Genomic DNA, 27,972 nt, shown 5'->3' with positions numbered 1-27,972 from the left:
CAAAGGTCCATCTAGCCCAGTATCCTGTCTACCGACACTGGCCAATGCCAGGTGCCCCAGAGGGCGTGAACCTAACAGGTAATGATCAAGTCTACGCAGTTAAAGAAAGACTTTCCTTAGCTTAGATCTGAAACACAACACAGTGGATATTAACAATTCAGTTAAGTTCTATACAATATATTTTATTTCATGCTGTGACTAAAGAAGAGAATCAAAAGTGTTCTAAATACTTTATCCAAGACAAATAATAATTAAAGAAAAACCCTCTGCCTTGCTCTGCTCCCAATACTTCAATCCCACAGTCTTCACATGTAGAGATCACTGCCATTTTCCTACCCCCGTTAAACTTGAATTGTCCCACAACTGGCATGACACAGAAAAGTCACTCCCATGTAAAAACATGAGATTAGCTGTGGTGTAAGAAAGGACATGGTAAGAGTATGGGAAAAATCAGAGCCTCATTATCTGCTGACCTTTGAAAAGGGAAAATAACCAACTGTGCTTTAGGATTTGGTGGTGGCACCTTCACTGAAGATATGTACATGTGACAAATTGTTTCAAGATGAGATGGGGAACAAAGGATCCTTGGATTGTTTGGCAGAGTTTAGTAATAACAGATATATCAAACCAAATTGGTAATGGCCAATTTTCCCCCCTCCCAGTTTTAGCTGGAGTTGATTGTAGGAGCCAAACAAAAATGATACTCTGCTGCATTTGAGAAATATCTTCAGCGCATTGGAAAGCACTTTGACAAGAAATGGACCAATACAGTTTCTTCAGTTACTCTGTACTGTCTGAGCATAATTCTGGCCCACAGTTTACCTCCTGGGAGCACATTTTTGTTCTTACATTGTGTAAGCAACCCAGTAGATAACATTGACTGCTGCAAAGGCTGCTGGGAACACTGCCCTGGCGTAAATATCGATGGTGTCAGCATCAATGGGCTTGAAGAGGGACTTTAAGCCACTCTTTTTCTCCAGTTTAGTTTCTTGCTGCTTCTTTGTCTCTCCAGTTTCGACTTCTACAGAGCCATATGATCCGGGTAGGGTTTTGGGAGCTCGGTGCTGCCGGTTGGAAATGGCCAGTTCCTGGTTCACACCCGCAACGGAAAGGGAAAACAAAACAATGGCGTTCTTCACATTGATCTGCAAATGAAAGAGAAGAACCTCTTATGACAATCTGCATGGGAAGAGAGTCAGAATACTTAATCAGAGCTAGCCAGGTGGCCTAATGGTCTGACATGCAGGAGAGCCAAATGTGATGGACAGTACTTGGTTCCAGTGCTAGCAGTGGCTGAGGGAGCTGTGAATGGCTCTGTTCTGCCATGCAGGAGACTCAGGAGTCAATTCTGGTTATAATTTTATGTTCCCTGGACTATTGCAGGGGCTTGAGGCACTGCGGAGGCAGCATGCTCGGCCCTGGGCTGGTTCACAAGTGGTATTGATCCACTCCAAAGAGACGGTTACCCAGCTGAAAGGATAACTGATTGGCCTGAAACACAGGGTGGGTCCTGTAAGGCTGTGGATGCTCCTGGGTAGGTTTCAGTAAAGAGCGCAGATCAATTGTATCTGCTAGCAGCTTAGCAAGATTAATTAATAAACAATCAAATAATAATAAATAATCATAATAAAAATCAAGTCCAGGGATTCACATGCCTGCAGATTTGTGAGGGGAAATTTGCAAACAGTGGATTGTCAAAAGCATTTTTCCCTAATCAATTCATTCTGCTTCATCAGCCATTTAAAGGGCATGAAGGGAACAACTGAGCTATCTAGAATTAAGAGGTCCAGGAAGGAATTTCACATGAGCAATTGCTTTGTTCTTGCAACCTGTTGCATAGGTCTACTTTGGAACACAAGTTGTATTCATGCTGAGCAAAATAGGATCTATCTGGAATCCATTGCACACAATGGAGAATTTAATCTCCATGGGACAACACTGAAGACAATGGGCATGTTCTCAGGGTTGCTGAAGCCCTTTTATGGTCCTCTTGCCAGGCAAAGGGCCCATAAGTAAATAACTACCTGAGAATATCCTTGGGGCGTGGGGCCTCCCCGGCTGGTGTAGAACTGGCATAAGGGCTCTACACTGGCCCTGCTCCTGGCTGGTGGTGGGGGGCATATTGGGGACTATTTGAACAGAGCACATTGGGGTTGCTCTAATCTACACTCAGGGCTGGACATGTCTCCAAAGGTCCTGTACATCTCTAGAATACAAGGAACACAAATGTAACTTAAAAGCCCCTTTGTGTCCCTTCCCTCCCACTCCCCCACCCTGTCCCAAACACAGGAACAGAATGAGAATCAGTCCCAACCGCTTATGGCATGGGGATGATTGGTTATCGGCTCTGTATCCTGTTAATTGTTCTGAGCTGGTTTTGACTTGTACTGCCAACAGGCAGCAATCAGCATGGTGGCATTCAGGGGCTAAACACTCACATGGTGGGGTTAACAACTCAGGGACTGACTTTACCAAAGGGCAGCAGAGGGGAGTATTTACTCTGGCTGAAGACAAGGTTATAATCCAGGGTGGTTGTTTTTCAAAGCCTTCCATGGCGCCACCAGCACACAGCTTACTGACCTCTCCACTCTGTCTGCTTGCCTTCATCTTGTCTTTTTGCTTTTTCATGTAGTCCGCATTGAAATGTGCAAATGCATATTCCACCAGAGCAGCAAAGACAAACACGTAGCAAATCCAGAAGTAAACATCTAGTGCCTTGATGGCAGAGGCTCGTGGGAGTGAAGATCGGGCACTGACCATCAAAGTGGTCATAGTAAGAACTGTAGTTATACCTAGGGAAGAGCATGAGAAGCTTGGCTTAGAGTTCTGTAACACATCCCAATGGTAATAAACAATCACTTCTACCTAGAGAGGAGCTGGCTGAGATTTTCAAAGCTAGCTAGGGGATGTGGGCACCCACTTCTGAACTGGGTACCCAATGCCCAAGGCAGCTCTGAAAATCTCAATGTGGCTTCTGTTACCAGACACAGATAGACAGATTCATTAGAACAACCCCTGGAGAGTCTTTTCTATTCTTAGCACCTGCTCCTCTTACTCAGGACTTCAGTGGGAGTAAGGGCTGCAGCACTGTCTCTTTATTAGTAGTGTCTATTGTTTTTAGGGATACAATATAACAGCATTAAACTTTTATTTTCCATCCTTTATTAGCTCATTCTGCCCTGTCAGAAGCATCCGCCAGTGACAGACACTGAAGCATTAAGAAAACCCGCTGAAGGACTTATTGGTTTACCAGTGCAGACACAGCATTCATAAATGTGCTTTGTTCCAATAATGGCACACTGGAGATGAACATATGGCCTTCACATGTCCTCCCTTTCAAGATCCCAACACCACAATCTTTTTACCTAGTGACACTCTAGCAGGCACAGCTGATTGGCTGATCCAGAAGGAAACCCATGACATGGCCACCAGTAAGATGGAAGGCACATAAGACTGAATGATGTAAACACCTCGATTCCGCCGCAGGTGGAAGTGGAGACTGAGCCTGGGAAACTGACCCGCTGGTGAGAAGAGTGGGCAAAGGACAAATATAAAGTTGTGTGTTAGAAGGTTGGCTTTACAATTACACAGTTAATAACATAATATACAAGAGTAATGATGCTGATTTGCACTTTTACATCATCTTTCATTCAAGGATCACAAAGGGCTTTACATCAATTAAGCCTCATAAAACCTCTGTGAGGCAACATAGTTAGTGTCAGCATTGTTAGTCCTAAAACTAGGTCAAGTGACTTGCCCTGGGTTGTATAGTGAGTCAGTAGCAGGGCAAAAATAGATTTCAGGAGTCCAGATTCCTAATCCCTTGCTCTAATGACACTGTTTCAAAATGTGATCTGCCTTAAGGTTTTTATAATCTGCAGCGGAAAGTCCTACAGACACTAAATTTAGATTTTTTTAAAATATCATGTTAATTTAAAACTAACAGGGAAAAAGCTTGATGGATAAGGGGGCAGCATAAATGAGCATTTAACTACATGTAAGAGGATAAAAATCAGTAGGGAAGAAATTACTTCAAGCTTTTACAAACATTGCAATAGGCAGGCTAGTATGTATGTGTACCACTACCCTCTAGTGGATGGAATCAGAACTACTCAACTTGATATCATAAGCACAATATTATTAGGAATAATGGAGATTCTCCTATAGCCTGAATTGCAAATTAGAGCAGGAGGATCTGAGTTCTAGCTCTGCTGTTGCTGTGAAGTGCTGACTGGAAACCATGTGCAGCCTTATGGCAAACACAAAGCCCAGGACGGCTATGGATTTGTCACAATATACTCCAATGACTACCCAAGGGACCAGCAAAAGATGTATGTCTCTTTAGGTACAAGCTAAATAAAATTGTACTGGAAATCAGATGGACACATTAAACTGGTTACTTAAGAGAGGGGATTGTCTATTACAGATAGTGGAGGCTGACAGCATGTCTGCAATGAAGAGACAGAATCTGGTACCAGATTTGAAGTTCATCATTTCTCTTGTGAAGCGGTAATTAGTGATTGTGAACTGAGCAAGCTGTAGTTTATCCAGTCCATGGATCTCCTCCTGGTTTTCTGACCAGTGGTACACGATATCCTCTGAAGCGTAGCCATCTGCCAAAAGAAGCTGAATAAATGCAAAGGTTTGGGGAAAAATAAAGATTGATGGGCTCAAAGTGAAACTCAGATGACTCTGCCATGCTGCTCATCATCAATCCCACAGCAAACATGTTGTGTTTCAATCTGGATAACTCAATGTCCTATCAACAGTGAGGTTGCCAGTGACCCAGCCGGAATAGTGTTCCCTCAAAGGGGAGAATCCAGGCTAGCCCACACTGTTCAGAATTTTGGAAGAGTTTTGAAGTGGAGAACACAACTTAAAAATAAGCTTTTTAAAAAAACCTAAGAGCAACAGAAAATGGCCATGGTGTTTTTTGTTTACATTCCAATGGAAACAGTTGGAAAACAAACTAATAAAAGAATATTTCCTTTGCAATGTTTGCAATCCAAACACAGCAACATTATGCTAAGGCATGAGAATCTGACGACAAATTAAAGCTGAATGGAGTAGCACATTTTCATTATCCAAACTGACAGAACTGCAAAACAGCAACCAAGCAGCAAGATTAGTGAAAAGTAAATTAGATTGTTAATGATTCCTTCAGGTTGAATCATCTAAAGTGTTCATTCATAACACAGGTAAAAACAATGGTTTTTTTACATCTATAAGGGTAGATTCTGTGCTGCTTCCAATACTTTTGTGCCAGTCAAGCAAAGCGGATGGAGCAAAGACTGGTCACAACCCCAACACTGGGGATTATCCCAATGTCATGGGCAGGCATAGAGCCAATGAAGCTAGCCCCTGCATCACCCTTTCTGAAGGCCCTGGTGCAGAGGACATATCAGAGGTAAAGACAGGCAAGACGGGCCATGAGGTGATCCACGGAGGCTACTCTAACTTGTACCTTTGGGGCGAAGGTGAGGCAGGGAATCAGAGAGTTATACTCAGCCACCTGGCATCTCATCACCCCCATGCTGTGCCCTGCAGAAGTTAGACACCGCAGAGAATCTGTTCCCTAATGTGTAACCTGTCAGCATCCCCTTACTAGTGAGAAATGGCTGTCTAGACAGAAATAGAGCAAGGTATCTCGTAACAGCACTAAGAATGGATCACACCAATGCTGCAGGAAGGTGGAAATACACAGTCACCTTGGTTTGGGTTAGGAGTTGCCTAGCAGAAACCCGGCATGTGGAAACAACAGGGGGAAAGTTTCCCCTGGTTTTGCTTTAATATGTTTGTTTAAAGAGGCTTTATTTCTATTTATGTTTATTGCAGTGAAATAAAAATCCTCAAATTAAATAAATAAATAAAAATCCCTGCAAAACTTGCCGGGAGAGTGAATTGATTGCTAGTTCATTGTCTGTTCCCTCTGCATTTGCTTATTACATAAGTAAAACTGCAGACTGCTATTTCTGACAGGATGAAAATGTATTGTGGTTAACTGCCTAGAAAACAGAGTCAATGCTATAAAAGAAAGAGAGCGACTGACGCTCACCCTAATGTGGCAATGTGTTTGCCCCTGCTCAGGTACTCTGCTAGTCCTAAATCTCTGGAAACATCAGGACTCTACTCTTGTAGGGACGCATAGCTCCCGAATCGCCAGCCCACGGGCGCGGCAAACTGCTCCCATGGCTACGAGGCAGGAGTGACCTTCAATCCAGCGTTTGTGTTTGGGAAACTTATTTGGCTGATTTGATTGTACCCTCGCAGCTGGTGTTCACGCGCTCAAGAGATGGTTCGTTATCTTATGTGCATGTACACTGCCTGGCTTTTCTATGCGCAGGAATGTAACCACTAAGAAGAGTTGTAAACAAAGCAAGGAGAGAAATAAAAACCCCAGGAAAAGTTTTCCTGGGAGGCTTTTTGCAAGAGGCTTGTAAAGCTCTCTGGCTACCAACAAACCTGGCGTTCTGTTTCCTTTCCTGTGTCGTCACCACATACTCTCCCATTGAAGTAGCCACAAAAGGCCAAATTCACTGCTGTCAATGAGTAGTGCCTGCTTACGTCAGTCATGAATTTGTCCCCAAAGCATTAAGGCTAATGGGAATTACACACTGATTAAGAGGAGGATGGCGCCTGAGTAGAATATAGACACAATTTATACAGGTTTCCCATGTAAGCACTAAATAGAACGTCACCAGTCTATAGCCCAGCATCTGACTGACTCCTGTGTAGGGGTGAGGTGTTGCCAAGGAAAGACAGAGCCCTTTACGGGGGCTAGCCACAATAACAGTCCCCCCACACATGGAATTCTGCCCCTCTTGATTTCTCTTAGAGAAAAAATAACACTCAGAAGTTTGCCCTGGGGCCCAGTCTCTCTGTACGCTCTGCTTTGTCCCTCAGGGCCTGATCCAAAGCCCACTGAAGTTAACGGAAAGACTCCCACTGATTTCAGGGGGCTTTGGATCAGGCCCTAAGCTTCCAATTCTCCATGTCCAATGGGAATAGAGGGTGCTCAGCAACTTGCTGGATTCAGGTCTATAGTTCTGGACTGCAGCTAGGATTGCCAACTTTCTACTCACACAAAACGAATACCCTTGCCCCTCCCCCGCCCAAGGCCCCACACCTGTCCTGCACCTTCCCTGAGGCCCCACCCCCATTCACTCCATTCCCCCTCCCTCTGTCGCTCGCTCTCCTTACCCTCACTCACTCATTTTCACCAGGCTGGCTCAAGGGGTTGGGGTGCGGGAGGGGGTACGGACTCCATCTGGGGGTGAGGGCTCTGGGGTGCAGCCAGAAATGAGGAATTCAGGGTGCAGGACGGGGCTCCGGACTGAGGCAGTGGGTTGGGTTGGGTTGGGATGAAGGAGGGGAAGGGGAGGAGGGCCGGGGGTGCGGGCTCTGAGGTGGGGCTGGGGATGAGGGGTTTGGGGTGCATAAGCGTGCTCCTGGCTGGGACCAAGGGTTTGGGGCATGGGGGCGGGTGAGGGCTCTGGCTGAGGGTGCAGATGGGTGCTCCAGGCTGGGATTGAGGGGTTCGGAGGGCAGGAGGGAGTCAGGGGTGCAGTGGTTCCTCAAGCAGCTCCCACCTCCCAGAAGCAGCAGCATGTTCTCCCTCCGGCTCCTACATGGAGGCGCGGCCAGGTGGTTCTGCGCACTGCCCCTTCCGCAGACACCACCCCCGCAGCTCCCATTGACCACGGTTTCTGGAAGCCCGCCTTGGCCCCGCTGCGCCACCAACGACTTTTAACAGCCCGGTCAGCAGCGCTGACCAGAGCTGCCAGGGTCCCTTTTCAACCGGGCATTCCGGTCGAAAGCAAAACACCTGGCAACCCTACCTGCAGCAGTTTTGAACTAGTGCTGTAAGGCTCTATAACCTGATGCCCAAACTTGGAATCAAGGGCATTGGTGTTGGGCCTTATATTTACTAAATCCTTGTATTTGATTGATTTAAGTTGACACACAGCACCAAGGATTATCTATGCAGGCTTTCAACAGAACATATGTTATAGTCACCACTGTGCTCAGACTTTCCTACTCACAGCTCTCCAAATCCAGCATGCACTCTTGTTCATCCATGGGATATTTGGTAAGGTCCATGTCACAGGCCACAGTTGAGGTAATCCTGCCCCATTCAAAGAAAATCAAAGTACCAGTTAGTTATATTCAGAGAGGGCTGTAGGCTTTCATAGCTTGGCATGTAATTTTCCCCATAATCCAAAGACTGGGTTGGAAACCCTTAACCTACCTCTATTATTAAAATGCCACTCACCCGCATCAACAGGTGGGGGAACTTGATGGGGCTGGCAGTGAAAGGGGGACAGTCCCTCCCAGCAGCAAGGGAGGGAGACACTCACCAAGGGACAATAGGTAGCTCCTTCCCCCAGGAGTCTCTGGCACCCATTGGCCAGCTGATTGGCCAGCATTTGCCAGCTCCCAGGATTTAACTCGCTGCAGGGGCTGTGTGGAGCCTCTTTTGGCTCCATTCCAGCAGCCCACCCTACCCACCTGAGTTAGGAATGGGAACCCAGCCTGACAGATACTGCAGGTCTAGCCAATCGCCTACTTAGGGGTCAGGAAGGAATTCCTTCCATATGCCAGTTGGTGGAGAACCAGGGAGGGAGTTTTTTGCAGCATCTGCAAGCCACAGTGGTTTGAGTTGGCACCTAACTGAGGTACTGGGGTGAAGTTGTTTGTCGCAACTTACAGCTGGTTTCCAGTGTGGTTAAGAGAATAAAATGAATGGTTCCCAGAGGCAAAAGACCTGGGACTTTGGTGATGGGCCTTGGGCTCATGTGATAGGATTAGACCTTGTGACCTTCACAGGCCAAGGTCCCCACACTGCTGCACCTTCTGTCCTGCTCACGGCAGGATCTAAGGTGCTAAGACTCAGAGAAAGCTGAGTCCTAGGGGGTAGGCTGAGGAAAGCCTATCCCACGTTATGAGTTATATGGTAAGGAACCCTGTTACCCCCACACTGGAACAAATTAAATGCCCGGTACAGGAGAGTATGGGTGATGGGCAGATAGTGCCTCTTCCCTGTGTTAAAGTTTAATAAAAGCTGTGGCTTGTTGCTTACTTCCATGCATGTCTCTGTCCTCATTTTGCTGCTATGCCCACATCAAAAAACAGTAATACTTTCAAAGCCATTTAGGCTATTATTCTAACCAATCCTCACAGCACCCCTCTGAGGTAGAGGAAACAGGTACTGAATGGTTAAATGACTTGTTCAAGACCAGATACTACTAAATAAATAAATAAGCACTATTATAGACTTCTGTGAGCCAAATCCATTCTGGTGTAATGTCAATGAAGTTACTCCAGGGATGAATTTGACCCTACAGCTCCAAAGCATTGTGCACACATTAACTTTTTCTCAGAATACTCCTGAGAGGTGGGAAATGTTACTACTGCCATTGCACAGATGGGGAAGTTTAAAGCTGAGAGATTCTAGATGACTTGGCCAAGGTCACTTAGGGAATCAGTGGCAGACTCAACAACAGAACCCAGGAACTCTTTGCTCTGTTCACACTGCCTCTTGGGCTGGTGGCTGTAGAACAACCCCGATTATAGCAGGATTGTGCTCTGTTAATGATGTACTTGTGATTAATGATTACATGACGGGAAACTTGTTACTGTTTCCACAGGTGCCTTTCCAGTGTAGACCCAGCAGAGAGATGAGGGGTCGTCAACAGAAATGCATCAGGCTAATGTGTTTTTTTTAGTTTTTTAAAATGAATGGTTGTATTAAAAATAATCTAGGGAAAGGGGGTGATTATTTTTTAGAGTCTATTAAAAAAACTAACACAAGAGAAATCTCTCTCTCTCTTTACCTGATGCTATACAAAATGACTCCATTAGGCTGTAGCCTGATAAGTTTGTTTTCCACAGTCACATCATGGAACCAGGCAGACTTGGCATTTACTATGAACGTATCTGGTATCCAGAGCTTGTCCACAAACCGACTGTCCAAGCCCAGAGTTTCGTTGGTGTGGTTGTAAGACAGCCGGTCGTCTCGCCAGCTCTGATGCAAAAATACTGTCATGGTGTATTCCTAGCACAAGAAGAACCAACAGTTAACAAACCATGTGAAACAAACACAATGATGATATCTTGGGGCCTGGTCAAATTTCATTGTATTAGCCTGGAACATCTAATAGCTGTTTCCTGTGCGCTGGAATATTTTTATACTCAATCAGAATAAAACTGCCTGGACATTTTAATGTCTCTTGTCTGTTTCTACCCATGGATAACCCCAAGATACCCAAGCATGTGTTTAACTGCTCTGATTCAATGGTATTGTCAGTTATACTGTGTTGCAAGAACTGCATGTCTGTCTGAGACTGATGGGAAGAATCAGGTTAATATCCCTCCTGAGCACCTTTCCTAACTAGGACCAGTGGTTTTTTGTAGGGTTTTTTTCAGTCAGGTTAAAAAAATAAAAGCCCCAGGTGAATGCAATAGAGAGAGGGGATCAGTGATAAGTCACAGCTATAGCTTTAAAAATAAATCTTTCAGGCTTAATAGACTACAAAAATGCAGTTGATCTTTGCAGTTCTTAGATATATGGTATCGTGACATGCTGAATCTAGCCTGTTGTTTTGTTCAGGGGCATGGGCATGGCTGCGATGGTTAAGGGAGCATCCCACAACTCGGTGGCTTTGCAGAGGGGCAAAAAAGAAGCTGAGCTCCGTAGGCCTCTTTCCAGAAGTGTCCAGGAGGAAGTGGAATTGGAGTAGAAATTGGATTTAATTCTTAAAAATAGTTTTCCTAACAATAAGGGCAACATACTTCAGACTCCAACCCTGCCCTCCCAACTAAGCCAGTTTAAATGGGACATACATAGCCAGATCCCTCGCTGGTGCAAATCAGTGTCGCTCAAGTTAAGATATGCAATGCCAATGTACAGTCACTGAGGATCTGGCCTATGGGCTAGCATGCAGCTGTAAATCTGCTCTTTATAGAATTTTCCTGTATCAATTTTTCACTTGAAAAATGTAGGACATTTTTTTCTCTCCTTGCCAATTCATTTCAGCTAGTGATCGTTCTATGTAGAACAATCATATATGCCTAATCAGTTTTCTATACTTCCCACCACCACAGTATAAGCATTCCCAGCTTTCCGGTCTTAACAAGTTTAAATGGCAACTTACCATGTTAACTTCTGAGATGTGGTCAATGCTAGTTACTTCAATCGCTAGGGCAACATTAACAGGAGGGCCTGAGAAAGAGACAGTTAAATTGGGGAGGATATGGTGTGACTACATATGCACTAGCTTTGTCAATCTTTTCATATGGAGTCAGTTCACAGAAGTGAATCCCTAAATATCCTTTCCCCTGCTCACAGTCTCCCGAAATAAAATCTGTCTTAGAACAATGGGTTTCCAACCTCTTATTGTGATGCCAAGTTTCCATAGAAACCCTCCCATCTAGCCATAAAGAAAGGGAGGTTGGTCATGATCTCTGACAGTTGGTGGCAACCCCTTGAAATCATGACACCTACTTTGAATATCCAAGTACAGAAATGATCACCACTTGATATGGACCACAAAATGACTTTTCAAAAGTCAGTTCAGATACCATGGTGATAGGAGTGGTGTAAGAACTCAGGGGGAAATAGGAACTGCTTGTATTGCTTAAAGCCTTCAGCTTTAAGGATCAGTGGAAGTAATTTCTTTAACATTTTCAAAGATAAGAAAACTTCACCCCTTTAGAAAGTAGCTGCTTGAGGTGAAAAATAACATTAAGGCTTATGAGAGTGCCAATTAAAGCTGATCATAAACTGACTGACTTGCCGGCGTATCCAGATTCTTAATAGAATTTCTTCTGCCCTGGCAAGATGGAAGTTTTGCTTCTATTCACATGCATGCTTTGCTAGGTTCATTGTTCTGTAGATTGGGATAGAGTGATCATTTGGAAAGAACACTGGAAAGGGGGGTTGCTCAATGCTATCTAAACGCCCTATGTATGTTGTATTGTTGCTGCAACTCTATAAAGATCCAGGTCCACATACATACACAGGCCACCTGGGCATCAGCTGAACTGCACACATGTTCAGAAGGGAAAACAAAATGCCCCTTGAGCTACAGGACAGTCTATAATAGTTGCCAAGTTACTAAGTTTAAAGTCTTATAGTCTATTTGCAGGCCAGCCACAACCTTGTCAAATTGGCCAAGATTTTCAAAATTGACTAGTGATTTGGGAGGTCTCCATTTTGAGGGGCCCAAACTGAGACACCTTAAAGGGCCATGACTTTCACACACTGCTGAGCCCCCACCTCCTGAAAATCAGGCCCCTTCAAGACATCCCAAGTTGTGCACCCAAAATCACTAGTTGCTTTTGAAAATCTGGGCAACTGATTTTACTTCCTTATAAAGCATTTCAGTAACACTGGGCCCGAAAAGCACAGAGTTATTTTCCTTTTATTTAGTACATTGTTTAAGGTTGATGTCTGTAGACTCACTGGATTGCCCTAAATTCAGAGCACTGCTACACTTTATATTGTAACCAGGGAACCTGACATCTTGGTATGTTTTTGCCCCAACTCATGGACTGATTTGCTCTTTCACCTGAGAAAAAAAGCCTGTTTAGGGCCTGATCCAACACTTATTGAAGTTAATGAAAAAACTCCCATTGATGAATGGAAAGGAATTAGGCCCTTTGACTTCAACTTTAAAGGACCTGAACAACACCCCAGATCCAAATGCCACTGAAATTTGCAATGACCTGGGACTAGGTGTGGCTCCAAACTTTGTGGGTTAGGCCTCTCTCATTTTTAATAACATGTGTGAAACTTGACAGAATCACCGTGCAAGGACTCAGGAGAACATTTTTGCCTTTAGGCCACAATGCATTCACATCCATTGAGTTTTACTTTGAGCTTCCAATTCAGACAAATGCAAAATCTCAAAGCAAAACTCAGTGGAAACCATCAAGTTTCCCTTACTTTTGCTTTGGAACCAGGTGGAATGGCACAGTGAGCATGGTTTTGACACAATCCTGTAGACTGGCCCAGGTGTACCTGGAAGGTTTGGAAACCTCTTGACAAACCTGCTCTGAGTTTTGTTTTTATTCCAAAGCCACAAAACAAGAGGGTTGTTCATAGTGTGGGGGAAGGAGCGTGATCACTGAGAAACTCTGGCACAGCAAATTCAAATTTGAACTCAAAATTGAAAAGATAACTGGTTTGATGCAGCTTTTAATTGGGCTAGATTGTGACGTGCCCTGGGACTTTTTGCAAAGGCTGACATAAAAAACAAAACAAACAAAAACCATTCTTACTATTATTATCACTACATCTAAGAGCAAGACATTCACAAACACTTAATTTTATCCAGCAAAGGGCAGACATTCACATCCATTTCAGCCATTAGATTATACAAGGAACACATTAGAAATCAGAAAAGACATAAATCAGACTCTCACCTCCAATTCCAGGCCTGAAATTCCGTGCATATCCTTTCATTAAATCATCCAGATTAGGTAACCAGGATATTTCTATGTTGGAGCCTGTGTAATCTCCAATGTCATTCATTGCTCTGGTTAAAAAAAAACAACACACCAAACCATAAGTGTCCAAGCAAGCTTTTAAAACCTCACCATGTGTAGAAAAAATAAAATGTGGCAGAAAAAAAATAGAAGACTTACATGTACATTACTAGAGCTCTGATAAAATGTAGGCAACTCAGCATGATTGGAGCAGTACTGAGAGTTGATAGGAGGTTTGTTTAATTTATTTGTGGGGGTAGGGGACAAATGATGTTTAGACTAAAAGAGAGTGTAGACAAGGCTACAGACTACCTTGGGGACATAAGGTCAAGAACAAATATCTTTTAGTTTGTTTATTTTTCCTCCTAAATAAATAAAACCAAGGTTTAAAATGACTTGATTTATTTTCCTTGTTGTGAAAAAAATAATTGAGAAAGTTAGTCACTGGAACCAAACTAGGATCTTGTTTTTAATTCAACTTCCCTTTTTCCTCCAATATGAAAAAGAAATGGAATACAATTCTGTTATTAATGAATTCTGTGGAACCTGCTTATGGAGGGATGTGGAGATAGAGCGATTTGGTTTATGAAGAAAGACCATCAATCCTGAATTGCTTCACTGCATCTTGATATACAAGGTGTAATTCCAGTTGTAGTGAAGATGTTGTGTGACAAACGTGACTTTGTCATAAGCTGGCTTCACTGTGTACTCAACTGATAGCATAATAAAGCAACATACTCATTTAACAGGAATCTTTAAGTGCTCAAATGAAACCAAATATACTAGAATTATCATATGAATAACAGTGATTATGTGGAAAAAGTAAGAGCACTGGAGTACCAACATACTCAGAGGCCTTAGCTTATTGATGGCCTAGGCACCATCTATCTACCACTGCTAAGCACCTTCTAGGTGTTCTTGCTGGGTCAGGAAATTGGGACCTCTGGGTTAATAACACAATGTGTTAACACAATTTTAAAGGTGTTAAACTGTGTCTACCCTAGGTGCTTCAAGTCATATTTGCTAACTCCAGTTACCTAATCCAATTTTTAAAAGATCTTCGTTTCCCAAAGCCAACCTGACCCCAGTACTAACAAACCTCAGGCTAGAAAGTATCAATCAAAATGCAAAAATTTTACAATCATTAAAAAAGCAGCCACTGATCTATCCATCCCTCATACAATGGCCATCTCTCTGGTCTCCACAGTCCCACTCTCACAGGTTCTGCAGGGCTTTCTCCTTCATCCACCAAACCGCTGCTTAAGTGAGCTCAGGAACTACTTCTGCCCCAGTTCTAGTGGCCAAGGTACTATACACCAAAGAACACCTTGCGGAGACCATAGAGAAGCCCTGTGAGTTGAATGAACCTGAGACAAATCAGTCATAACATGTGACACCATCAGGGGGCCAAGTTTGCCTTCATCAATTTTTACTCTTCGGGGAGTGGGGGGGGAGGGGAATCTACTCCCTACTGGTGAGATGACAAGAGTTAAACTTCACCTGCAGACACAAAGCAACTTAATTCCAGGCCTCTCTCTCAAAGATCCAGATCCACCTGGATGTGAAAGAGAATGGAGTTTCTGAGTGGCTCAGTGTGAGATGGAACAGGCAGGATAAAGGATTAGGAGTCCCAAAAAGAGTAAAGGATGTGGAAAATTCCAAAGGTCCTCTTCCTCTTAACTCTGCCCAGAGAGGTGGCGATAATAGGACAGTCATTTTGTGTCAAGGAAAGAAAATAAGTGAGCATATGGTAAGGGCTCACTTGCTAAGCCTCATGGAAGGGAAGAGGTGGAGGAGTCCCAGAAAACTACAAAGTACTTCACCTAGTGCATTCAGGAATTGCTTCATCTACCACTGAAATGAAGCTACCTCAATAATGGAGCATAGCAACTAACAGCTCAAAGCAACACTACACAACAGTCAGGAGGTGAAGAACATACACAGTTGTAACAGCAGGGGAATTCAGGGAAGAAGAACGTAATTCAGCTGGAATAGAGCCAGGAGACTAGTTTTATCATCCCTGCTCTTGTGAAAAGCACAATAGGCCCATGCAAACACAAAAAGAAAAGCAAATTTGAGGGGATGCAAACTTATGCGACCTGAAATGGCCGCAAAGCTCTGGTCAAAAGGGTGAACAAGTTGAGAAAAGCAGAGAGGCAGCAAAAAGCAAAGTCCTGAAAGGACTATTCCGAAAACACTCTTTGAATGGAAGTTTCAGATTTCTCCAGAAAAATAGAATCAGCATTTGCTCTCTAGAACTCCACTTTCAGTGCCAGTTGCTGGGAGTTCCCAGGTCAGCTTAAAGTTAATAGGAGTTGCCTGTAAAACTACACACGCACTCAGCTGACAGCATAATCTCTTGAGCTTCTCCTGCTGCTATCAGAAAATTAGTATGAAAACCTGCTTGTTGAAATGGGAAGTATTTGTTGGACTATAAATTAGCAACAAGATCCTATCTACCAGGGTGTGTGGGTAACTCTCAAGTCTCTCAGAGACACATGTAACTGGATGCAAGCACCACATCAGAGCTGTCGGAGCATCGGTGCAGCTGCTTCCACTCAGCTCTGCAATAAGCATGGAGCTTAAAAAAAATATTGCTGATAGCAGAAGAGAAACCTTTTAAAATATTGATGAAAGGCTGCAGATTAATATACCATAAACAGCTCTTGCCTTGGGACTTATATAACTTTCTTGGAACATTTGTGTGACATTGACCCACATAGGCACAAGGGTTTTTTCTCCAAACTGTGTCACTTAAGGGTGTATTCAGCTCAGTATTTACACTTACTGCAAGCATCAGCCACCAGAACAATGTTTCCTCTCACCATGGGCTGAACAGGGAATATTTGATTATCCCAGAGATGACGTTCTTGCCACATGTGAATGGAGTTAATAATGTAAGGAAGCTTTGGGATAACAGCATGTGAATGTAAGCTCTGAGTAACAGAGACATTGCCGTCCTGAATTAATAGAGCTGTCAAGGCATAAAGTGACCTTGAAGACGCATGGGGACAGTTATTGCCCACCAATGAAATTTCATTAGCTCATAATTTCATTACCTCATAAGGTTAGGGATGCTTGTTTAAATGCATTTATAATATTCTCTTGACACACTGACTCACCTAGCTAGCTACAGCACCTATCTAAGTATCTCAGAGGACTTGCTGGCCCAGATCCTCAGCTGGGGTAAATTGGCATAGCCTGACTTCAACGGAGGCTATGATGATTTATTCCAACTATTTGCTGGGTCTTGTTCACCTGTGCAGCCAGCTCATTTATCTCTATCTATTATCTTTGATATTTCTTAGGTGCCTATTGCCTTGATATCGAAATGCCAACATTTACTTAAGTGAAGTTACCCTTTCACTCACTCACCTGCCAAGACCTAAAGTCAAGGTTCTGCATTTCTCCTGCTGCAGCTGAGGGTGAATATTGCAGCTCAGTGATATTTTTACTTATTTTCTTTTGCATTCCCTGACCTGTTTTGAGTATTACTGATGCTATCAGTCCATCCAGGGGACATATGACATCCAGAAATATAGTCTTGGCAGATTAGCGAAGAAGGGAATAGTTTTCAAATATTTTGTTTCTAAATGTTTCACTTTTATTTATGTATTTATTTATTTGGGTAATTTGTAAGTCTTGGCCTGAGACATAGGCATGAAATCCAGGTCATTAAAGATTCCATGCACTTTTTTAGGGATATATTTGTCATCCGGTCTTGTGTTTTTCACAGGGTTAGCTTTAGAGGTGGCTGCACTCTGGTGGAGGGTGAAGAGATTCCTACATGCATCCCTTGCTTATCTCATATACTTGTCTTTGGGGCCTGATCCATAAGGAAGTCAGAATCTGCACTTCAGGTTTTTGGGTGTACAACACTTTGCGATCATTAGCTGCAAGATGTTATAAAAATCCAAAGTCCTATGTCTACTATTGCGTAATGAATCTGAAACATTTAAGAAAACAGATTTTGCAGCTCCATTTTCACACCAAAATGTGTTACGTGGCTGCCTGGAGAACTTAGCCCCAGATGACTGACTCATCATCAGTCATTTGCTATAACAGAAATAAAGTCATTGTAAAAGAACTGTCAGGAGCATCATATCTTTTGACAAATAAGATCACCTCATTTTCCCTTGACATTTATTTTCCATAAAAGCCTCAGCATTTACAGCATGCCACAGAGTGGGAGGGTATTATCCTGTGTCGATGTTCTATGGTAGTGGCATTAACATGAATAAGAGAGCTAAAAGGACAATCTCAGGTTAAAAAGGATGGGCCACATATGCAATGCATTTTAAGCAGACTGCAATACATGGGGAATTTTACTTAAAAATCCACAGCACAATATACCACAAAATTAAAAAGGAATCTTGGTCCTATTATTAATAAAGCCTGAGGGTCAGATCCTCACCTGGTATAGGTTAGTGTAACTAATGGGTGTCGCACTGAAGTCAATGGAGCTATGTCCACTTACACCAGATCGGATATCAAAGTATTACAACTCAGAGAACTGTTAAGAGCCAATTTGCTTTACACAACTTGTTTCCTTTTTGAATTTCATTTGACTGGGCAATGAAAATTAGACTTGTCAATTTCACTTATTTTTTAGTCACTTTCTATTTCTCAGGCACTAGCACAGTGTTGGCTGCTTGGATTACCAACACTGGCAGAGAACATGTAGATCCAAACAAACAAAAACTGATTTAATTTTAAAACATTAACAATTAGGTTACTGAAAACTGTCTATTCATATTAGATTTTTCTATGAAAAACCTTAATTTTGGTCCTAATCTACATGGTGGTAACCTCTATAACTAATCATACTGTCCAAACGACACTAGATTTTTCATTTGGATTGTGTGGAACATAAAGGATCAAGGAAAAGGATATAGGAGTTAGGAATAATGCAGCAGAGTCTTTGTGCCGGAGTGAACAGGGCTGTAGGCCAAGAGCTAAATTCAGCCATGGTGGTAAGTAGGCACAATTTCCACTCCTGTCAACAGGAATTATACTCATTCACTCCAAGGCTAAATTTGGCCCCAAATCTTCTAGTCCTCAGAAGTCTCCATAATAGCCATTCCCCACCAACATCCAAGTAGGGTATTGTACATAGAATCAGAGAAATGTAGGACTGGAAGGATAAGTCATCCAGTCCAGACCGCTGTACTAGACATATCACTTTTATTTGTTTTAACCTAATCTAATGAAAAATACTAGGGACTCTTTACTATTTGACTGGATGGAAAACATGGTGAAATTCATATCTGGAGTGACATTCATGCAAGTTCGGAGAACCCACATAAACCCTCCGCACCACACTACAGCCTGCCACGAGAGTGGGGAGGGAGAGGGGGTGATAGAGATGGCCTGCCAGCAGCGTGGTGTGTGGGATACCTCCATAGCCCCACCCCTGTGGCCTTTCCTACACAGGACCCAGTTTCCTAAGGCTGTGTGCAAGAGCAGAGAAGTCCATTCACCCATGATGAGCCATGGGGATTATCTGAGGCCTGAGATGTTATTCATGAATTTTACCTGGAAACATGAGGACTGGCATGGAAATGCAAGCTGAAGAGGATTTGCATTTTATAATCCAAGTAATAAAGATGGGAAGAAATGAAACCACCTTCAGCTGATTCAGCAACTTCATTTCTTGACCTAAGCTTTTGTACAGTGTGCTTTGGGATGAAAGGCACCATATAAAAGTAAGCTATTAATTCCTAAAACTCTAGAGGCTTACACCAGCACACAATAAAAAAAAAGAGGTTATCTTTACCCTGCGCCAAGTCAGAGTGGGTGCCATGCTGACAGGAGGGCAACAAGCTCCTGGATCATTTCTCTGGAAAGTTTTCTGCAAGGTGCAGTTCAGGAGAGGGTTTTTTAACCCTCGTCTGCACTCTCTCTTTCAGGGCAGTGACTTGCATCACCACAAATGTGGCGTTTAGCCCTGGCTTGAACACCAAGTGAAGGAAATGTGATCTAAATGAAATTACTATCAAATGTGTGCACAACTGGTTGAAAAAAATGTACTCGTAGTATTATCTGTCAAAACAGGAAAAGGTCTCTAGGGGGGTTTTGTGGGGGTCAGTCCTGGGTCCGGTACTATTCAACACTTTCATTAATGACTTGGATAATAATGTGAAGACAGCATGCTTATAACATTTGTGGATGACGCCAAGCTGGAAAGGATTGCTAACACTTTGCGGGACAGGATTAGAATTCAACATGACTTTCACAAATTGAGAACTGGTCTGAAATCAATATGATGAAATACAATAAAAATAAGTGTGAAGTACTACATTTGGGAAGAAAAAAATTAAATGTTATAGTGGATCACAAACTGAATATGCACCAACAACGTGGTGAAGTTGAGAAAAAGGCTAATATAATTCTGGGGTGTCTGAACAGCAGTGTCCTATGTAAGACATGGGAGGCAATTGTTCCACTCTACTCAGCAATGATGAGGCCTCAGCTGGAGTATTGTTTCCAGTTTTGGGTGACACACTTTAAGACGTGTTTGTTTAACATCTTCATTAATGATCTGGATGATGGGATGCCTTGCATCCTCAGCAAGTTTGCGGATTACACTAAATTGCAGGGAGGTAGATATGCTGGAGGGTAGGGATAGGGTCCAGAGTTACCTAGACAAATTGGAGGATTGGGCCAAAAGAAATCTGATGAGGTTCAACAAGGACAGTGCAGAGTCCTGCACTTAGGACGGAAGAATCCCATGCACTGCTACAGGCTGGGAACTGACTGGTTAAGCAGAAGTTCTGCAGAAAAGGACCTGGGAATTACAGTGAACGAGAAGCTGGATATGAGTCAACAGTGTGCCCTTGTTGCCAAGAAGGCTAATGGCATATTGGGCTGCATTAGTAGGAGCATTGCCAGCAGATCGAGGAAAGTGATTATTCCCCTCTATTTGGCACTAGTGTGTATTTGCGTCCAGTTGTGGGCCCCCCCAGTTTTGTCCACTACAGAAGGGATGTGGACAAATTGGGGAGAGGGCCACAAAATTAGTAGGGGGCTGGGGTACCTGACTTATGAGGAGAGGCTGAAGGAACTGGGCTTATTTAGTCCGCAAAAGAGAAGAGTGGCGGGGATATGATATCAGCCTTCAACTACCTGAAGAAGGGTTCCAAAGAGGATGGATCTAGGCTGTTCTCAGTGGTGGCAGATAACAGAACAGGGACCAATGTTCTCAAGGTGCAGTGGGGGAAGTCTAGGTTGAATATTAGAAAAACTATTTCACTAGGAGGGTGGTGAAGCACTGGAATGTGTTACGTAGGGAGGTGGTAGACTCTTCATCCTTAGAGATTTCTAAGGCCCAGCTTGACAAAGTCCTGGCTGGGATGATTTAGTTGGGGTTGGTCCTGCTTTGAGCACGGGGTTGGACTAGATGACTTCCTGAGGTCTCTTCCAACCCTAACCTTCTATGATTCTAAGAAAGTTGAGGACAAACTTGAGTTGAGAAAAGTTGAGAAAAAGTCCAGAGGAGAGCAACAAAAATGATAAAAGGTTTAGAAAACCTGACCTATGAGGAAGAGTTTAAAAAAAAAAACTGGGCATGTTTTAATTTTGAGAAAACAAGAAGGAGGGGGAACCTGATAACAGTCTTCAAATATATTAAGGGCTGTTATAAAGAGGATGGTGCTCAATTGTTCTCCATGTCCACTGAAGGTAGGACTAGAAATAATGGGCTTAATGTGCAGCAAGGGAGATTTAAGTTAGACATTAGGAAATACTTTCCAACTGTAAGGGCAGTTAAGCTCTGGAATAGGTTTCCAAGGGAAGTTGTGGAATCCCCATCATTGGCGAGTTTTAAGAACAGGTTAGTTAAACACTTGTCAGGGAGTCTAGTTTACTTGGTCCTGCATTAATGCAGTGGGCTGGACTAGATGACCTCTTGTGGTCCCTTCTAGACCTACATTTCTCTGATGTTTTGATCTATGCAATTGGTAGCTCACCATGGAAAAGAGCCTCATTTTTCTTTCTTTCTTGAAAAAAATAAATAAATCTAGTTTTCCTGTCTAGTAGAAAAAGTTGATGTTTATGGTTATTATACAATTTGGGAAAACTACAAAGCCCCTCAAATAAATATTCGCAAGAAATGCAGCTCTCCTAGGGGTATAAACACAGCCAACAGTGGGGATGTGGGTAACATATACACCTAATTCAGATGATGTGTCTCTCCAACCAGCTGCAAAATAAATGCATTTTCACTGATGCAGCATGGTTTATCAACTGGGATATTGCCCGCTTCTTACTATCTCCTGGGACACTCCTTGAACGTATTGAGTCAAAATTCCCTGATATCAGTGAGCAAAAGACTTGGTAAATATTTCACTTAAACCATGTGGGAATGAATGCACTGTCCAGTGGCTGCTGAACAAGAATAGAGAGAGATAGGAATCTCAGTTACTCTCTCCAACACAAAAAGCCCAAGCACCTTCTGCAAGTCAATGGCCATCAGCAGTGCTGAATTTAGATCAAACTTGTAGATAGGCCACAGTAATCCACACTAGCGACCATGTATTCTCATTTTAAAAGTGCAGTGGGGAAAATTTCTCGCTCCCTGTATCTCTCCTATTTCACCTTTAAGTCACCCAACCAGCCTACATTCTACACTGTCTGTGGGCAACTGAGCATCTGCAAATGGATATTTTCACCTGAAAGAATCAGTCTGTTAAATAGCTGACTGTGTGTGGTCCAGAGAACTAGTATGGAGGTAAATTTATTTCATTTCAATATCATTTTCTCTGCCATTTTTTCCTGGAAAAAGGCCTTTAAATATCAGGCAAGCTCAGTGAATGATCTAGCCTGTATCAGGCTCCAGGATTATCCCGAGTAATATGTGTATCCTTTCCATCTGCCATCCTTGACTCTAAGTGAAGCTAACTGTAAATATGTTCCATATTTTGAAATGTAATTGAAAAAGCATTAGGCTTAATTCATGGCAACCTTATGAACATCAAAGTCTTTATTTCCATTTCTCCGTGAATTTTAAGCTGCATGAAGTAGTCTACTCTTCGCATATATTTCACATTTGCAAGCCTCTCTTCTCATCACTGGGAGTAAAAGGTTGAGAGATGTACAATTCAATAGGATAGTTAATTACATACAAATAGAATTATTTTTTAAACAAGTATAAAAGATTATGTGTCTATTTTTAATTAGAGAATTAAAAGCTATTTCACTGGCGAGTTAGAGAGTCAGGGGCCTTTTAAACCTTTGAGCATGACATCCGCATGACTCCTATTAATAATAATCGGAGTAAGTACTGCACATGAATCTCTCCCACTACAAGAGAAGACATCTCACTACATTTCCTTTTAATGCACCTCAATTACTATTTATTTGTATTAAGAGAGTGTCTGCAATGTGCCAAGCTCTGTCCAAGCACATAGGAAGCTGCAAACGAATACCAATATTACTAATAAACACAGTGGGATAACCTCAGCCCTGGTATAAATTGATGCAACTTCACTGACTTCAAGGCTGAATTTGGCTCATTGATTTTTGTCAAACAGCACAAGTAATGGAGACCTCAAATTATACCAGTCTTGAGCATCCTATTTGAGATAGGCAATGTTCAGAAAGTGCCAAGCATGAGCTGGCTATGGGTGTTTCCTTAAAAAAAAAAAAAGTGATGATAGTTCTGGTATTTAACTTTAAAGCTGGTCCTTGGGAAGCCTTAACTAATACTGTGGTGTTTAGGATCTTCCAAACAGCACTTTCTTTTTAATAATCTCTTGCTCTACAATCCATGGAATCTGTGGCCAGATAGATGTATTCTTTGGCACCCCTGCAGTCATTATGATCAAGGCATCACATTTAAAAATCAAAATTAAATCAATAAAGAGGAAATGTAGCCACTGATAAAATTTTACATTTTACATTAAAATTACATTTTAGTGTACGAAACTACTAGTAAAATATATCCTGGCTAAAGCACCTTCTACTATACAAACCTGTGCATCTCTGGCACAGAGGGTAGACGGAGAAAAGTATACTCTTCTCCAGGCCCTTACAAGATGAGTTATTGCAGTGGCCAAGGAATATGCATCAGTCCAAGAGACTAGAACAGGACCCTGAGGTGACAATTCGGCAACACTGGTTAGCGCACACAGAATTTACGCGCATTTGCACAGGACTTCAACCTGAGGATTGTGCAGCCTTAGTCACACATTTCTCCATGAAGCTCAGTTTGGATAGTGGGGTTTGGATAAGATTAATGCTAAATATGCATTTTTAAAAATGCTTTAATTGATTTTTAAACCAGAAAATAAGTTAGAATGTCATTGCGTTTTTAAAATAAGGAAAAGGAATCGCATCACCTGTAAAGAGTCTGATATGTCTAAGTTTGCTGCTTACAGATGCTATAGCACTAAAAATTGTCTTCAGGACTTAGAGCCAGACCCAAAGTCCCCTGAAGTTTATGGAAGGCTATCCATTGATTTTAGTGGACTTTGGATCAGGTCCTATGTGAACTCAATGGAAACCGGTTTCTGCTCGGTTGTAAATAATGATTCAATAACCCAAGGGCAACTTTAGAATACATACATTAAACTTTATTTTGGTTAACATTCAATGGTGAAATTCTTCTCCTTGTCCAGCCTTAAAAACCAAGTGGAAACTGGTTTGCAATTTCTGATGCTCAGCTCCAACGTTTCACCAGCCATGTTAACTGTCATTGGTTTCATGGTTCCCACCCAAAATCTCAGGAATGCAGATTTTCATTAGAAAAACTTTGGGCCCAATCCTGCCAACATTTACACATCAGTAATTTTACTCGTTTGTGTAGTTCCATTTAATTTAACTTGAGTAAAATTATTTGCAGGCTGGTTTCCAGGATTATTATTTATTATTTGTATTATTGTCTGGCTAGGGTGCAATACACCAGGTGTCCATTAAGCCTTTTTTCTGTTCAAATACAGCTCACCACTTCATCTGCAATGAGAACCCTGTTCTAAGTGATCTTTCAGAAGACTGCACTGTACTAAACACGGTAGTCTTTGAACTCAGAGTCTTTTGCTATTGGCAATTTTAGATAAGATAAACCGCTAACATCATTTGAACACAGAATATTAAATCTCAAAAGCTAGCAATTGTATTTTTCTAGCTGTCCCCTTCCTCTGTTACGAAGTATATGTATTTCTAACAAACAATTCCTCACTATTGTGTCACTGTAGGAAGAAAGCCAAGTAACTAGGCAATTAATCCAGTAATAAAATAATTTATGTAACAAATTACACATTGTACACATCCAGGCTCTTGCTATGCCTTGAAACAGATCCTGAAGTCACGGGCTAGAGAAGAGTAATTGCTTATTTAAAATAATAATACTTTGCACTTGTACAGCACCTTTCAGCCAAAAGTCACAATGTTATCCTAACTGTATAGGTGGGGAAACTGTGGTACTGAAATTATGGGCAGATTTTGACACCCTTATTCACCTAGTGAGTAGCATTTTACTCCTTGAGTGACCCTCTTAAGGCACAGGAATGCCTCAGAAGTAAGGTATTCGTGTAAATGTATCAGCATCTGGCCTTTGGTACCTTGCTCGAGGTCATACAGTCAATCAGAGGCAAAGTCCTGCATAAAACTCAGTTGCCTGACTCCTGTTCTAACCACTGGACTGTCCTGCTTCTCAATAAAATAATAAAACCTCAGCAAATAATCCCAAACACCACAGTAACCATGTTCCTCTGTGCACAATCACCACTTGGCCTTTATTCCCACCGTCTTGAAGCCCCCAAATACAAATAGGCATATCCACTGTTTTTGAGGAGATGGGGAATCCCCTCATTCCCTCCCAGGGCTGCCTGCCTGGAAAAGCTTGGGCATTGCTTTTAGATGCCCTGAACTAGATCTCTCTCTTTTAAAGATTTCCTCCCCCTTCTGCGTTCATTGCATAACCATGGCAAGCTTTCTCCACTTTCAGCCTCCAGATCCGTGGAGAGTATATAAAGAACATCGCCAATTGGATCCGAGCTGGTTGCCTAGCTAACACCTTCGGAGTGAACGCAACTAACAATTGCACAGATTTAGCCCTACACTTCTTTTAAAGGGGTTTGCTTTGTTTTTCAAACTTCTCTCTGAGCACTTTCCCAGCCCTCTGCTGCTCTCCCGGGTCCACATGGTGGCTGGAGCCCCAGGCCGTGGAATGAAGCCCCTTAGCTAAAGCTTTGGGCACAGCTACAGTACATGCATCTCTGCAGTCTGTTTTTTTTGTTACGTCTGGGGAGGCTCTTAGTCACCAGTTAGCCGAGTTTTATGGCCAAACTGCAGGGATTGCTGCTTTTGAAACAGGGACGGGACTATCCCGGGCCTGTGAAATGCCATTAACTTTAGAGATTGCCTCCAATTTAGACCAAGTGCCCTAGAGATAAGCCTTCCCCAGACATCCTGTTAACGGGCTTCCCACTTGATTAACCCGGGACGCTGCTGCTCAGAGGGTGGAATAGTGATAAAAGTAGGGCACCTTGTGACAAACTCTCCAATCGAGACCCACTTTCCCTGCCAGAGATCCGCAGCCCAGGAACTCAGGGCGTCCTTGGCAAAGGGGGATAATGACACATAACTAAAGACCCTGGAGCATCCCCCCCACACACACCCCCACGGCCTTACCTGATACACCTGTGCTGCTGGGTGCACAGCAGAACCAAGGACGGCAAAATCCAGGTGAGAAATTCCATTTTAGTCCCGGGCATTAGACAGTGGCAAGCAAAGCCCTGGTTCTCCTGCTGTCCTGGAAGCGCCGAGGAGGCTGCTGTAGTGTTACCATCCCTGCTGTATTAAGTTGAGGCTCAGTTTGAAGCAGTGTTGTTGCTCAGCAGCAGCCCCCACAATCTCTACCGCGCCCGAGAGACATGCAGGCAGGGCGAGATGGGGAGCAGGGTCAGCCCTCCTGGTCTGCCCCCCCGTTCCCTGCCTCATACCAAGGACAGGAGAAGTGGCATGCCAGCTTGACAGCTGCCCCTCTGTGCCATCCCCCCTCGCGGCTGCTTTTCAGAGGATTCTTCCCAGCAGATCTTCCACTGTGCAAAGCTGGTTGCCAAAAATAACCTCTGAAATTACAGATTTGATCATAGCACGCGCAGGAGGAAGCGAACTACAAACGCTCATCAGATCCTAGAAGTGCCCCTGTGCAAAAACCCAAACTAAACACCACGATCGAGTCCAATCTCAGGACACAGGGGGACACGTTCCTGGAGCAGCAACCCGTCCAGGGGCTGCTCGGAGTGAGATGAATGCACGTTTTAGCTGGAAAAAGCGTGGGTAAACTGCAGGAGTTTGTGTGTGTATGTGCAGCACGTTCCCTCCCCCGCACCGCTCCCTGCACAATTCCAGGGGCAAAAGCAGCAAGCGCCTGCCCTCTGCAGCGGGGAGATCGGAGGAGGGAAATGAGCAGGGGGATCTAGCCCCGGCCGGGAACAAGGGGATTTTGCAGTTGCAGGGGCTTTAAACAAGTCACACACGGAAAGCACTAGCAAGAGCATGGGAGGCAGAGCCAACGTTACACAAACTTCTTCCTCATCTCTGGCAGGGCTAGGGGGCTGCCTCCCTGAGGTGAAACATGTTGGGTTACTACATCCATAGGCATGAAGCGTCTCTAGAAGACTCCGGACCGTGATTGCCCCAGGGCTGAGTTTTCAGATGGCAAGAGCTCTCTAGGGTCACTGAAAGCCACAGTTCAAACTGCTCCTGCAAACTCTCGGGGCCCCCTCTTTGCTATTAAAGGGGATGACCCGGTAGAGCAGTATGCTCGGGGGACATTGTCCAAGATGCAGTTGGGAAGTTTGGTCCTCACTGGCTCTCTTCTCAGGGCAAACTCGGATGTCAGGTATGAAAGTCCACGTTTTCTCCGCCGCACCTCTCCTCCGCTGGGCTGTTTGGCTGTCGGAAGAAGAGAAGAAACACTATGGAGGAAACGTTTTAAAGAACATGTATCGTTAAGCACTAGAAGGCAGGAAGGAACAGAATATCCAGATACTTTATTCCGATATTTTTCCAAACCGAAGGATGTACCGGGGAGAAGGTTTTTCTATATTCCTGCTTGTGCCATTCAATACTAATATTTTATATAGAAAGCAAGAGAGGGAAGTAAAACAACAGCCCTGAAGGGACTGAGGAGAATATCTATCCATCCATCCATGCACCCACATATGTGTCTGAAGTGTGTGTATAGATAAGTATTATATATTAAAATGAGCAAGGGAGGACATATGTAGGACTAACGTAGCTTTCGATTTTCTTTTTATTCCCCCCTCCCTCCCTCCCTCCATTTGGATTGTCATTCTCTGCAGCTAATGCATACTGGGAAAGAAAACACCTAAATTTACACTCTAATGCTTAACTGTGTTGCTTTGGCTGCTTTTAAAAAGATCTTGAAAGCTGTTTATGATGGGGGGGGGGAGAAATCAAAACATTCTTTAATGTAATCTACAGGGTAAGATTTCGCATCAGTTAATACATCTGGGT

At 43.2% G+C, this 27,972-nt stretch overlaps 1 protein-coding gene across 1 annotated transcript; it reads right to left on the bottom strand.

The window, feature by feature from the left end:
- Nucleotides 1-161: 161 nt before the first annotated feature.
- GABRD (gamma-aminobutyric acid type A receptor subunit delta) lies at nt 162-27,972 on the bottom strand. Its single transcript, XM_054008843.1, has 9 exons — nt 26,119-27,972; nt 13,426-13,538; nt 11,154-11,221; nt 9,834-10,054; nt 8,043-8,125; nt 4,476-4,613; nt 3,366-3,521; nt 2,581-2,792; nt 162-1,145 (listed from the first exon to the last, which is right to left on the bottom strand). Exons 1-9 carry the CDS (start codon nt 26,199-26,201, stop codon nt 846-848), a joined length of 1,374 nt encoding a protein of 457 aa, XP_053864818.1. The 5' UTR covers nt 26,202-27,972; the 3' UTR covers nt 162-845.

Source organism: Malaclemys terrapin, chromosome 19 (genome assembly GCF_027887155.1).
Source record: "Malaclemys terrapin pileata isolate rMalTer1 chromosome 19, rMalTer1.hap1, whole genome shotgun sequence".
Classification (NCBI taxonomy): Eukaryota; Metazoa; Chordata; order Testudines; family Emydidae; genus Malaclemys; species Malaclemys terrapin.
This window is presented reverse-complemented; position numbering and strand designations above follow the sequence as displayed.